This window comes from Protobothrops mucrosquamatus, unplaced genomic scaffold (genome assembly GCF_001527695.2).
Source record: "Protobothrops mucrosquamatus isolate PMUCROS unplaced genomic scaffold, P.Mucros_1.0 scaffold2236, whole genome shotgun sequence".
Taxonomy (NCBI): domain Eukaryota; kingdom Metazoa; phylum Chordata; class Lepidosauria; order Squamata; family Viperidae; genus Protobothrops; species Protobothrops mucrosquamatus.
The window spans coordinates 124,830-140,129 of NW_015388325.1; the positions used below are offsets into that span (position 1 = coordinate 124,830).

Genomic DNA, 15,300 nt, shown 5'->3' on the forward strand with positions numbered 1-15,300 from the left:
TAATAGTCTATCTAGGAAAAAACCTGAATATAGTAATAAAATGCAGCATACAATGAATGGAACATACCGTATTGTGAGAGAAAATAGTATTTTTAATTAAAATTTACTAAGTCATATATTCCCACAAAGTTTTCTAATGAGATCTGCACATGTTAATTGCTATAAAGATTATCTGTTTCTCATTGGAAAAGACATTTTGTCCACTCTATAGAAGAATGGCCATTGAAAGAATGGCTAATGTTGTGGAGGTATGCTTTGAAATCCAGAATAACTTTGTATATGAAAAGTAAATTTGACAAAGAATTTTAATTTGAATGGAAACTACTTCAAGGTTATACTTTCATATATGGATTTGTACCACATTCAACATTTGCGCTTCTTTCTACATAAAGTCTTAATATTTTAGTTGTGTATGATTCGATAAGTTTGTTTCTGATATTTATATTCTGTGTTGCGCTTAATTCTAATTGTTAGATTTTAAAAGCAATATCATATATACTCATTTAGATCTAATCAATTAAATAAATAAAAACTTTATGTGCCACTTACGTATTCCCTATTTATCCAACTATAACCTGTTTTTCCTTTCCTTTCCGTTTTCTTTTTTCCTTCTTTTTTGTTTATGTTAAATTATTATTAAGTAACAAAATAGTAATCTCAGCAAAACAAATATGTACCACATTATATAATTATTTGACAAAGGACTTTTGAAGTGAGGACATCTTCATTTGCAAGTAGATTCCATCTACTGTAAGCTCTACTCCCAGTTCTCAAATATTTTACTTCAACAAAATATGGATTGAGGAACAGAGAATTCATTTACTAATACATATCAGAATAAGGTCACTGAAGAGAAAAATGACGTTCATTTCCTTTGATTTGAGGGTGTTTAAGGCATCACTACAATTTGCCTGAAATGCCTTATAACTTTATTACGGTCATAGACCAGCAATAGACATCACTTTTTACAATATATTAAAACAAAATAGTACTCACATTAATAGTAAATAATAACATCCCTGTTAAGAAAATACATGTTCTCAAAATGTTAGGGTCACTCCCTAGTTTACGTGAGTTAGTTCACTATCTAAAAATATAAACTTTTTTAAATAGCTGCTGCTCATTGAATTTTAATATCAAGTTGAGGAGCATTTCCAGCATCACTTCTGTGGCAGTTGGATCTCAAGGATCGTGGAGCCAAAACCGTTATATCTTTCTACAGTACCAACATTCAGAATGGCATAACTGCAAAACAATGCCCCACCTCCCAGCCACTCTTTCACGATGTGATTCCACTGAACTTGGTAGACAATTGTTTCAACATTTGATAAGAGGTCTAGAGTTCTTCTTGTTGTTGTTGTTTTAAAAAACTTCAGACACAGATATTTAATCTGAGCACTTGCTGATGTGGGTTTATATAATCAGTATCTTCCAAAAGTTCCTAGAACAAATTATGTACCTTTCTGATATGATGCATTACCTCATTAAGTTAGTATGTTGTTCACTTTTCAAAGTAGTGTTTACAAACTGCTAGAATGTGCAAGTGGTCAGATTAAGATGTTAAAGTGTTCTGTTTTGCTAGCGAGACAATTGTTTTGAAAAGCCCATTATTATGGGTCATTCCTCGATTCAGATATTTATGATCAAACTTTTGGAGTTGTTCTTACCTACTGTGTTTTTAACAGCTTAGGCTGCTATTTTATAAAGTCAAACCCTGATTTTATATATGGATTTAGACATATGGAACTCATCTTCCAAAAGTTTATAGTACAATTCTTTTCCAGCCCTTCATAGAAATGCCTGCAAAGTACATGCTCTGTTATTGACTTAATTTGAAACAACTAATAAATTCACATTTTTAATATTACTGGAATATTTTTCCTTCATTCAACTGGTTTTTCTTTATTGCTGTTTTGAGTATGCCATCTTAAGCTATTCTTAATAAGTTTTGAGAGAAAAGGAGATCTCTCCAACTTAATATTCTGTGTCCTTTCTTAGGAAATTCCTGTATCATTGTCATAGCTTGCTCTTCAGATCGTGGAGGGCATCTTTTTTTTTAAGTGTCCAGAAAACTTGTTTACACATTCTTTTTTCTGCCTGAATATGCCAGCGTGATTTTAGCATGCTATTTGCAATTCAAATATCTAAACTAAATAGGGGATGCAGCCTCAGGCTACATAACATGCCAACCTAGTAGGAAGGGAAAAATAAGAAAATCATCCACATGCATTTATCAACAACAATGCAATGTCGCACCTTTATAATATACTAGGCCAAGGGTATATAAGCAGTGATTTTACTTTTGCTCAAGGCTGTTCAACAAGATACAAGCGCTTTCCTGGGAGTTGGGTATACTATTTATTGTTTGCATGCTAATACATAGAATCATTCAACTGGGACCTTGGAGTCTTCTAGTCCAACCCCCCTGCTCAAGGCAGGAGATCTTATACCATTCCGATCAAATGGTTGTCCAGTCTATTTTTGAAAACTTCCAGCAATGGAGCACCCACAACTCCAAGAGGCAAGCTATTCCATTGATTAATTGTTATCTCAGTCAGGAAGTTTCTCCCTTACTTCTAGGTTGGATCTGTCTTTAACAACATTACTTCTTGTCCTGCCCTCTGGTGTTTTGGAGAATAAATCAATCCCCTTTTCTCTGTGGCAGCCTGTCAAATACTGGAAGTCAGTTATCATGTCACCCCTAATCCTTCTCTTCGATAGGCTAGACATATCTAGCTCTCTCAACCATTCATCATATGATTTAGCCTCCAGACCCCCTATTGTTTTTATGTTGTTGTACATTGATGTTGTTAGCAATGCTCCCTCCCCTTGCCCGTGTATTGCAATCTGCAAAGCCCAGAACCAGTACATGCATATAAGGGATTCCTTCTAATGCCAAGTTGTGCAAGAGGAAGAGGAACTGATTTCAGAGGGCAGAGCAACTGGAGTATCTGATTACGCGCAGTGGCTTATAGGCAGTTGGGTAAAAGAATGGGATACCTTCCAGACAAGACTTGTTACTTGTTTAGGTTTTGGTCACATGGCTGATCTGAGTGATCGCAAATGTTATGGAATTAAAGACATCAATGCAGATGAGACCATTAAGATCTTTATTTTTTCACAGTCCGGGGTAGATGGAAATCAGCTTGAAAAGGACTGTCCAGTTATACATTCATAGCAGCTGTTTTGTTCCAGTTTTGGTCCGGTTGCACTGGCAATCTGACTTCTAGACTCATGGTTTCAGTTTCTTGTAAATATCTGTTAAATACTTGGAGAGTATCTCTTCTAATCTGAATTTTCTTCATTTGCCCAGAGGTTTAGACTCATTTGCACACATGGCAAATTTCACTTCCTGTTTCTGAAGCAAGGTGCCTTGTGGGGAAATGCCTACACTTGGGAATGTATTTCGCTGAAGCCAACTAGATATCATTTCATTATAGTTTTAGATGCCAAGTCGAACCATATCTTTTTGTATCAAACTTTTGGAATGCCTTGGTGGGTTGGATGCTCTTTGATTTCCTCACAGTTTTGGCTTGGTGGTCGTATCAAGGATCATTATTATTTATTTGCTGGGCTGATAGGTTGCTCAATCAGAACTAATTTTGTTATAGGCTTGTTACTTTGTGCTATGACAAAAAAAAGCACCCTACCACATTTCGTTATTTATTTAAGGAGGAAAATTCTAGAAAATTGAACCACATTATAAAATTTGAAGGAAATCTATAAATAAGTACAGAATGTGAATTAGAAGTCTTAGGAGTGGTTTACAGATACTGTGAAGGGTATACCCAGGAGTTACCCTAGTTTTGATAACATTTCCTGGCTAGAAGAAAATAATTTGTGTGGTGAATCTCTGTTGGGTTTTGCTGGTTATCTCAGCAGAGAATTTCTTCCTCAACATTTTACCTAACAGAAAGAAACCTCTAGGATTGCAGCAATTGTAGCAGTCACCAAGGTATATCCCAATCTTGCTTTAGTCTCCACAGCAGTTGCTAATATTAAACAAATTTCAGTGGAATTTCAAAATAGAAAAGGCATTTTGTTTTAAATTGAAGGCATAGCATATACATACTTTTTTTAAAAAATCCAACTCTAAGGTTTTAGTATCCTTGGGTGTGAGAGCAACTATACCTGCTCTTTTAATTCCAGATTAAATCTTCTAACCAAACAGTTATTCTGATATCTTAGAGATATTAGAAATTGGGTTGAAAGTCCACAGGCTGATAATCTAGTTCAGTTGTTATTTTTCCAAGCAGTTTCTTTTGTATCCTGTGAGTCTAGTTTGGAGATTACTTAGACTGAAGTCAAAAAGCTGTTCTGATAATCATAGATCATCCCACGTGTAAGCATATCCCATTCCAATCAAATAATTGCATTAAAAATACTACTTTTAAATTTATTTCAAGGTACCTACAGTTTGGAAGTATGTAGAAAAATGATATTAAAGATATACTTATAGAATAGGGATATCAAACTGCTGGCCCGCAGGCCGGTTGCACCATATGGACACCACGCCCACCCCAGCTCCGGCAATGTAAAAAAAGTCACAATACGTCGCGACATGTCACATGATGCGGCGAGTTTGACACCCGTGTTATAGAAGATTGAATATAAAATAAAACACCCAAAACTCTAGAATAATAAACAGACACCTGTGTTTTATGTGAGCATTCCAAAGATCTATTTGCATGACAAAATAAGTTCAGATTGTTTGAAATCAAGGCTCTACATTACTTTCATCAATTGTGTATTTATAAATAACAGGCCTTTTAAAGAAAACCATCCTTATAGTTTTCTAATGAGTAACAGCTCATTGGCACAAAATAGGCATTCTTCATTCCGTTTCATAATTTATCACATTCACACCGTAATACACCAGAGGTACCACCATTTTGTTTTATAAAGATTGAATGTCTGACTACCTAAGAAAATTACAGCTTTCAAAATTTCTGTTTTTTATGTAGCTAGAAAGAACTAGTGAAGTTTATTGCTCTAAAATAGGTACATTAAACTTTGCTTGGGTAAAAAAAATAGTCATCTGAGAAGAAAATATATATATATATATTTTCAACGCAGCAAGAAGTTGCCTATGATTTATAGAAAAACCTTCCTGCCAGGGTACAACTTAGCTTGTGATTATCAAGTTGTACCAACTACTTCTGTCATAAGAATTGATTTTAACTGCTGAACCATTTATGCTACTGAAGGAGTTTAGAATTTCTTGAATATTGGCCTATCCTGATCTGGGAAGAAGAAACATTGCTCTGAGCCCTTATCACTGTAAACATTATCTATAAAATTATAGATATGTTTGGTCAGGTAGATCATTTAAAATTCTTGCCAGGACAAGAATTTCTATGAGTTCAGGGTAGTAGATATTTTCCACTCTCATTGAGTTCGTAATTCTTGACAAATGTACAACAATAACTATAAGACAAATTTCATTTCATACATAATGGATATAGAGGGGAATCACCATCTGCTTACCTTGTCTTTGCTCCCCAAATCACCCCTTCTGATGATACTGTTCTGTTACTATATGCAACAAGAAGCCAAAAGTAAGGGCCAAGGTAGCAGCAGCGCGAGAGATGCTTTCGTGATTGAGACTCATTTGTTCATATTTGGTGAATAACCTAATCGATATCTCAGGAAAAGGTCACACCAATTCATTTATGTGAAATCCGGTATTCAAATCATGTTCTCTGGTTCAGCTTCTGTGCTAGAATATTACTGCCTTTCTATCATTTCAGATTATTTTTGCCTCGTCTTATATCTCAGGAACTGTCTGATTTGTATGATGAATGTAACAGATTTTGCATTCTGTGGTAGTAACTAGAACAAAAAAAATAAGTTGTGAGAAGGTATGATGAGCCCTCCCATCTAGGTGTAATTTAATGACAAAATTAAATACAAATAGTTAATGCTTGGATTCTGCCCCATTTTTTTTCACTTTACAACAGTTGTTATAAATAGGTTTCCTTCATTCTCATGGCTTCAGTTCCTGAAACTAAGTTTTTTCTCAGACTAAGCAAGAATGTCAGAAACTTGGCTGATGTTTAAGCTTTTGATTATAATTTATATATGCATTTGTTGGAATAGAAGTACCTATCCCTTGCCGAAGGCTCTTCTTCAACATCTGTGATGTGACCTCACTTAGGTTGCTCATACTGCCTGCATGCTCCCACCTTCTTCTCTTTAACCGTTTCATTCCAACAAGTTGTTTTTCAAAGATATGCAGACCTCAGACATTCTCAGAGGATGGAAATTTCTGCTGAACTTTATGTTTATGTAGATACATTGAAGAAAATCCCATGATCTCCTTGGCTTTTGTCTCATCACGGTAGATTTTATTTTGTTCATGCTTCATGTAGAATGGCTGTAAAAAAAAATAAAACCCGACCCACAATTAAGAATGATGCAAAACTGAAAAAGCCAGGGATTGTACATGATAAATCCTGTTTTTTTATGCTGGTTGGGAAGTGAATGTCTCACAAGCACTGGAAAAACCCTGAGTTGTAGTTCTGAGCTGCATTAGGTTTGGTGGACCACAAATTGCTTGAGTCGGGTTGTGCAGTTCTTCAGAACTGATCTCCAGGAGTGCTTTGGATTGTGTTTGGCGATAATACTTTGAAAGAGCGGTGCAGTTTTCTCTAGGAGCCATATTCTTTGCTAGGATTTGCATGTTTGCTGCTATCTGTTTCAAATTTTAGCAAGCTTTCCTGTATACTGTTGAATCTAAATTTTTGAAGCAAAGTAAAATATGCACCATGAACAAATTGAAATATGGTACATTGTTCAATACAGATTCCCTTACTCTGTAGCATAATTATTTCATTGTTTGTTTAAGATTTGTATAGTGATCTTCAAAACAAGGCAGCGTATATTGCTGTAGATGGGAAACTCATCAACTTTGCAGATGACTCCAAGTAGAGGAGAATAGCCAACACTTTAGAAGATAAACTCAAGTTCCAAAAGAATCTTGACAGACTTGAACTCTGGGTCTTATCCAACAAAATACAATTAAGTGGGGAGAAAAGTAAGGTCTTACACTTAGGCGAGACAAATCAAATGCACAGAAGTAGAATAGGTGGCACCTGGCTCAACAGCAGTAACTGTAAGAGGGATCTAGATGTATTAGTGGGCAACCACTGAAGTATGAGTCAGTGTGTTGCAGCTGCCAAAAGGACCAATGCAGTCTGCATTAACCGACAGATAATATCAAGCTCATGTAAAATGATATTAGTATTTTATACTGCACAGACCACACTTGGAATACTGCATCCAGTTCTGGTCACCACGATATAAAAAAGATGTTGAGATTCTAAAAAGTGTGCAGAAAAGAGCAACAAAGATAATTAGGGGTCTGGAGGCTAAACCATACAATAAATGGATGTAGGAACTACTATAGGTATGTCTAGTCCAGGGGCAGGCAACCTTGGCTCTTTTATGACTTGTGGACTTCAACTCCCAGAATTCCTGAGCCAGCATGGCTGGCTCAGGAATTCTGAGAGTTGAAGTCCACGAGTCATAAAAGAGCCAAGGTTGCCTACCCCTGGACTAGTCTAATGAAGAGAAGGGCTAGGGGTGACATGATAGCAGTCTTCAAATATTTGAGGGGTTGTCACAGAGAAGAGGGGATTGATCTTTTCTTCAAAGCACCTGAGAGCAGGATAAGACGTAATGGATGGAAGCTTAACAAAGAGAGATCCAAGCTAGAATTAAGAAGAAATTTTCTGACAATGAGAACAATTAATCATTGCAACAGCTTGCCTCCTAAAGTTGTGAGTGCTCCATCATTGGAAGTTTTCAAGAAGAGATTGAACAATCACTTATCCAAAATGGTATAAGGTTCCCTCCTTAAGTAGGAGGTGGGACTAAAAGAACTTCAAGATCATTTCCAACCCTATTATTATATGTTCTATGTGCAGTATATGTATATCCCTGAAAAATATTCAATTTAGCTCATATAAGTTGGGGTCCCTTTCTCCCAGTGCAGCAACCTAAGCATCAATAAGTCTTTATTTGTATGTTCCATTGTCCTCTTAACTTCAGCTGTGAGGGTACTTTCTGTGGTTCTACCTGTAATCTTCAAATTTACAATGTGTATCTGGAAGGACTATTCAAGTGATAAGTATGATAAGAAAAAAGAGTAAGTATAGTTGAACAGTTTATGTGCAAATTGCACCAACAAAATATCTAATTCACCAAGTAAAATTTAGCTTACCCTTCATGAATTATAACATTAAATGTTAATAATGATAGTTGTTTGCAGATATCATACCGAAAATAAAATTTTGAAGATTAGAGTTAGCAATGAGTGGGTAGGAATTTGGCTATTGTAGACGGGAAAGCTTTTATGCCACTTGCTGTGCACCCAAAACTCTAAAAGGCAAATGGCTCATAAAATAGAATTTTTTACTTTCAAGAGTTGACAGCCTTAATTAATTGACAAGATGCCATCCAGAACAGATATACAAAATATGGCATATACTATTCATCTTGTTTAGAATTTTCTATCTGCGGTCATCTGTTTCTGTGAATGTTTTAATCCTTAAAAATAAAGTGCTAGCTGAAATTATATTTCTGAAAATATATATATTTATTTTAAAAACATCTCTATATGAAAAAATGGCTCATTTAGTCTGCTGCACATTATGCCTTTGTGCTCTTTAAATATTCTAATTAATTTCAAATAAGCAGTACCATTTTTAACGACACATTTCATAATTCATTCTGCAAATATACAGGTAATCCTTGATTTACAATAGTTTGTTTAGTGACTGTTCAAAGTTACAACGGCACTGAAAAATGTGATGTGTGATCATTTTTCATAGTTACGTCCTTTGCAGCATCCCCATGATCATGTGATTGAAATTAAGATGCTTGGCTACTGGTTCATATTTATGACCTTTGCTGGATCCCAGGGTCATGTGATCGCCTTTCGTGACATTTTGACCAGCAAAGTCAATGGGGAAGCCAGATTCACTTAACAACCAGGTTACTAATTTATCAACTGCAGTGATTTACTTAACAATTGTGGCAAGAAAAGTCGTAAAGTGGGACAAAACTCACTTAACAAATGTATCATTTAACAACAGAAATTTTGGGTTCAATTATGGTCGTAGGTCGAGGACTACCTGTATTCAGCTCCTGAATAGCCGTCTCCCTATGTGACTAGGCAAGGATAGATTCCATGTCTGAAGCTGTACATAACTGATAAATATACTGCAGTTATTAACTTTGCCCCTTAAGGTAACACAGAGAGAAACTTCCCAGAACTTTAGTATGTCCCAGTGACTCACTGTTGCCTTGAGTGCCCATCCTTCAGGACCACCTCCCATCTTCTGGGCAAGAAGCAGCTTCTAGGTGATCATTTTTATTATTTCCTTGATGGAGGACCTCCAAGAGAGGTAGCAAAGCTGGCTTTCAGACCTGTGAATATTTTGCCATAATAGCCCAACAATGGTTGTTTGGGCAAAGAGGAGGTTGGAACCAGAAAAAGAGTTAAATTTGGTGTCAATTTAAATGTCAATTTAAAACATAGAATAATAGGGTTGGAGGGGACCTTGGAGATCTTCTAGTCCAACCCCCTGTTTAAATAGGAGACACTATACCATTTTGGACAAATGGCTGTTCAGTCTCTTCTTAAAAACCTCCAGGGATGGACCATCCACATTTCTGGAGGCAAGCTGTTCCACTGATTAATTGTTCTCATTGTCAGGAAACTTCTTCTTAGTTCTAGATTGGATCTCTCTTTAATGATCTTCCACCCATGACTTCATGTCCTGCCTTCAGGTACTTTGGAGAATAAGACAGCTTCTTCTTCTCTGTGACAGCCCGTCAAGTACTAGAAGGCTATCACCCTCAGTCCTTCTCATTGTTAGACTAGGCATACCTAGTTACCTAGTACTAGTAATAGCTTTGTTCCCTATGCCATCCATCTGGTACACTCGCAAGATTTGTTTTTCTCGCCATGCACATGTATACATAACCCGAACTAGACTGTTGTTTCTCTGTGTCATATAATATATGTGGGTATATGCATAATTGTGTATTTATTTATTTATTTTTTATCATATTTATGTAGTGTATATCGGAGGTGGTGACCATTTGAGAGCTGTATGCAATGAAATTTCATTTTAATGTCTGCCAATTAGTGTACATTCAAAGTGACAACAAACATTATTCTATTCTATTCTATTCTATTCTATTCTATTCTATTCTATTCTATTCTATTCTATTCTATTCTATTCTTTCCCTCAATGTTCATCATAATCATGATTAACCTTAAACCGAACGGATGATTAATTGATTGATTGATTAGATACTATCAAGTCAGTATTGATTCTTAGCAACCACAAAGATAGACTTTTTCTAGAATAGTCTTTTAGGTCTCTCAGCAGTATATTCATTGCTGTTGTAATCAGTCCATCCACTTTGCCATCAGTCCATCTACTTCCTTCAACTTTCTCAAGTATTATGTACTTCTCAAGGGAACTGGGTATTTGCATACAGTGTCCAAAATATAATTATTTGAGTCTGGTCCTTTGAGTCCTGTGTGAGGACCATGATGGTTTTATTTTATCATTCATTTGCATGTTTCCCCAACTGTCTATGGTACTCTATTTTTATAACACCAAAACTCAAAAGGATCAATACTACTTCCATTCCGCTTTTTTAAAATCCAACTTTTGCATCTATAATAGTGTTTCTCAACCTTGGCAGATGTATGGGCTGAGCACCCAGACTGCAGTCATTAACTGCAAGGATGCTGTAATGGCCAGAATTCCCAAGGACTGGTTGTAACTCCCCTTCATTCCGTGCCATCATAATTTCGATCAGTTTTTGAACAACTGGTCATGAATTGAGGATTATCTGTATCCTGTTGAATGGCATCTGACTTGAGGTGCCCATTATCTGGCACTATATCTAGACAGCATACTAAAAAGCAGAGACAACAAAAGTACCTATAGTCAAGGCCATGGTTCTCCCAGTTGCAATGTATGGCTGTGAAAGTTGGACCATAAGAAAGGCTGAGCGCCAAAGAATTGAGGCCTTTGAACTATGGTGCTGGAGAAGACTCCTGCGAGTCCCCTGGACTGCAAGGCGATCAAACTGGTCAGTCCTGGAGGAGATCAACCCCAACTGCTCTTTAGAAGGCCAGATCCTGAAGTTGAAACTCAAGTACTTTGGCCACCTAATGAGAAGGAAGGACTCACTGGAGAAGAGCCTAATGCTGGGAAAGACTGAGGGCAATAGAAGAAGGGGACGACAGAGAATGAGGTGGCTGGATGGAGTCACTGAAGCAGTAGGCGTGAGCTTAAATGGACTCCAGAAGATGGTAGAGGACAGGAAGGCCTGGAGGAACATTGTCCATGGGGTCGCAATGGATCGGACATGACTTCGCAACTAACAACAATAACAACAACAATATTGTCAATCATTTAATAGTGTCTGCCCATGTGATTTTCTTGGTAAAAATGCAGGAGTGGTTTAACATCACCTTCTTCCGCACAGTATAAATGGCCTTCGCCATGTCACTAAAGTGATCTGGGATGACTTTTGGGCTTTGGGTGATCCTGTGATTACTATGTATTTAATATTTTTCCTTTCTGTTTTATTGCAATTTTGGAGGCTTTCATATGGCCATGTACTAAGTAATTAATAGCATTGCTCTTTTGTTGCTGAAAGCACAACACACACAAAAAATAATTGGACAGGATTTCTTTAAAGTGCAGCTTAAGAAAGATGTATATAGAAACTGGTGGCCACACAGAGGCTCATTTTCATACAAAGCAGGATATGCTCTATTTAATGCAAAGTGAAAACGTTTCACTCTTTTTGGAAGATGAAGCCTATATTTACAGCCTGGATTTCCCTCCTTTCATTTCTAAGGGAGTGGTTATTCAATAAAGGGCTTTGCTTTTTAAATTACACATTCAAGGCATCTAAATTGGCTTGCAAAATTATAGGACATCTTGATTGTTGTGCTGGTGCTCTGTAGATGAAAGATTCAGTTATCTTTAAACCCTTCAGAAAGGTGATTTTAATTATAATTAAACATAGTCAATGAGGGTGCAATGAATTTAAGATTTGTAATGTGTTCTTGTATGTGTAAATAAAACAGAATAAAGAGAAGGAATTTAAATCTGTGTCGAGAATAGTAGCTCTGAGATTACAAGAATATTTGCAGTGTCATATAATATTAAAATGGAAAGCTAAATGAGTAGCCTTAATTAGATCGTGATTCAAAGCACACTTGCCAGGTGAAACAATGGGAATTACTTCAGATCAGCAAATTGTACATAGGATTGTTTGGATTTTACAGTATTCTTGTGAGGTGTGTGGGGATACGGGGGGGGGGGTGTTATTTCCAATGGACTTTTTGGTCTTTCACTGGCTGTTTGTTTGTTTGTTTGTTTTTTAAAAAAAGCTTATTTGAAAAAGAAGTGTCAAGCTGCTAAATTTTTATGACCATAACTCCATTCATATGTCTTCAGAAAGTCATCCTTTAAAAAAAAAAATTGCAAGCAATTTATTTTTGTTGGGGAAAAGCAAATTGTGTAACGTAGTTTCTAAATCGTAGGGGCAAAACTACACATTTATCCCGGCAAATTAATCTTTCTCAGTGTAGCCCTGTTCAGTGTGAGCGAGCTTTTCATGAAGGAGATGCAGGGAAAATAGGGCTGAAGCGTAGTCTTCACTTACCAACCACAATTGCTAACTCCGTCACTAAGCAACGTGGTCGGTAAATGAAACATCACGTGAACCCACAGCCTTACGATGTTACTTCCCATTCAGTCATTAAGCAAGTCATCGTGGTTCTTTGAGACATCGCGTGACCACAAGTTGCGATTTGGCCGCCAGCTTCTTCATTGACTCTGCTTGTTGGAAGCCAGTTGTGAAACACGCAAATGGTGATTATGTGACCATTGGAGGCTGGAATGAACGTAAATGCCTGCTAGTTTCAAAGCACCCAAACCTTGACTACTTGGATGCAGGGACCCTGCAAGAGTCAAGTGTTGATTGGTCATATTTTTTCAGCACTGTTGTAACTTTGAGCAGTTGCTTAACAGAGCAGTCGCTAAGTCGCTAAACAGGGCAGTCGTTAAGTATACCTTTCAACATGTTGACTGTTGTCAGTGCAGAGCAGAGAGTAGGGAAGGAATGGATGAATTGTTAAGGGAGGAGAAACAGTAACTCAGTCCTAAGAAAATGAAAAGCATGAGAAACAACTTAAAATAACTCTGCCTTGATTCTGTTGGGTAAAAGATGGGGCAGATGGAATCTTCGACAGAATTCAAGGTTCTATTATTGTATCGCTGAACATTTTTGTAGCATTTTTAGATTTTTTTTTCCTGATCTTGAAGTGTTTGTTTCCTGACCTTGAATTTCCTGACATTTCCACTCCTTCACAATGGTGTCTAGAAACATTGCCAGTTGATGAATGAGACTAACGTTTTCCATGGGGGTTTCATAAAGAAAGTTAGCTATGAAGACACCCCCCCAAAAGGAATGAACACAGATAGTCCTCGACTTACAACCGCTTATTCAAAGTTACACAGGCACTGAAAAATGTGACTTATGACCATTCTTCACACTTACGACAGCTGCAGCATCTATATGGTCACGTGATCAAAATTCAGACATTTGGCAATTGATTTATATTTATGACGGTTGCAATGACTTGGGGTCATGTGATCCTCTTATGACCTTCTGACAAGCAAAATCAGTGGGGAAGTCATATTCACTTAAAAACCAGGTTACTAACTTATCAACTGCAGTGTTTCACTTAACAACTGAGGCAAGAAAGGTTGTAAAATGGGGCAAACTTCACTTAACAAATGTCTCACTTAACAACAGAAATTTTGGGCTCAATTATAATTGTAAGTCGACCACTACCTGTGCCAGGTATCTCTAAACAAACAGGCTAATTTTTAAAATGTGTGTAATTTTGGTTTGATCCACTACTCCACACAGACTTTTGTGCTGCAGACTTTCGTACAAAGCATGCAAGCAAATCAGCATTATATTGATTCAATGGCAGTTGAGGATTTTTGACCAGAGAAGTTATACTCCATAGGCCATAGCAAAAAAAAAAAAAGTGAGTTTTAGATGGCATCCCAAGAGCTGGAAGGTTACCTGAGAAGGTGCCCAGAATCTGTGCAGCAGAACCATAATTGTGGATAGTTTCAACAACTCTTGTATTTAGCCATATAAGTTGAGGCTGATGGGGATAGTCCTACACATCTGAGATGCAATGCTTCCTTGTTCATTGGTTGTATACTTGATAGTCAGAACTGTTTGGTACATCTGAAAAAATAAAGATTGAACATTTGGTTGCAAGCTATTGTGTGATTGCCATTTGAGTCCCCTCAAAAATTGGCTGGGTGTCCAGTCTCATTGTGTGGAATGAGTCTTTGTGTGTTGTCAAAAAAACCTTGGTGGCATTTCCTTAAGCTCCGCTTTCTAGTCAAAACTTTTTCGGTTAAGATTTTGGCCTTCATTCTCCTTTCCATCAACCTCACTCTTGTACAGAATTTAAAGCAGGCTGGCCACTGTACAAATATAATTACAAAAATGAGAATCTTTATTTCTTTACTTCCCCTATTAATTGTAGCTTAAGTATTCACAGAGTCCATGTAAATATGCGCTAAAGTAGGAGCAAATCAAGTGGGATGAAGACGCCTGTTGGCTGCTGCCAAAATTCACCTTTATTAAGCAACTTGTTTCTGCCAACTCATCAGGTCTTAGATTTGGGACGCCTGAAAGAATATGATGAGCCATACATTTTGCTGCAAGAACAGGAGAGCCTGTTTTACAAGATGGTTCAACAACTGGGTAAGGCTGAAGCTCTCTCCATCCTAGAAACAGCCAAACAGGTAAGGCATGTCTCTTTCTCCACTTCCCCCCCCCCCTCCATTTTTCCTCTACAAAATGTTGTAATTAAGTTTGTCTCAATGATTGAATTTCCACACAAGGTAGCATATTCAGGGCTTCAGAAAATCCCATCTTCCCCACTATAGTTAAAGCTTTTGTAGCTTTTCAATTATAAAGCCTTTTTTCATTCTTTATTACTGGGATTTGGAATAATATATACCCAGAGTGGAAAATCATATGCTCCCATTGCAGAAAAGAGCTATGATTGGGATTGTTTTTGAACTTGTGTAGAAGATGATATACAGTGTGATGCTGGACTCATTTACTCTTCCCACTCAGTAAATCCAGGATTATAGTGAAGCTCCATCAAATTCCCTTGCTTTTGATAAATAAAACTGCAGTTTTGTTCATGAGTGGAGG

The 15,300-nt window shown here is 37.0% G+C and overlaps 1 protein-coding gene across 1 annotated transcript in view; it reads left to right on the plus strand.

Annotated features, from left to right (window-relative positions):
- The window catches only part of ABCC4 (ATP binding cassette subfamily C member 4), a 141,994-nt gene that overhangs the window by 122,857 nt on the left and 3,837 nt on the right, over positions 1-15,300 (plus strand). The window contains exon 26 of the mRNA XM_015824442.2: positions 14,748-14,882. Coding sequence (XP_015679928.2) covers positions 14,748-14,882 — 135 coding nt within the window. The remainder of the gene's footprint in view (positions 1-14,747; positions 14,883-15,300) is intronic.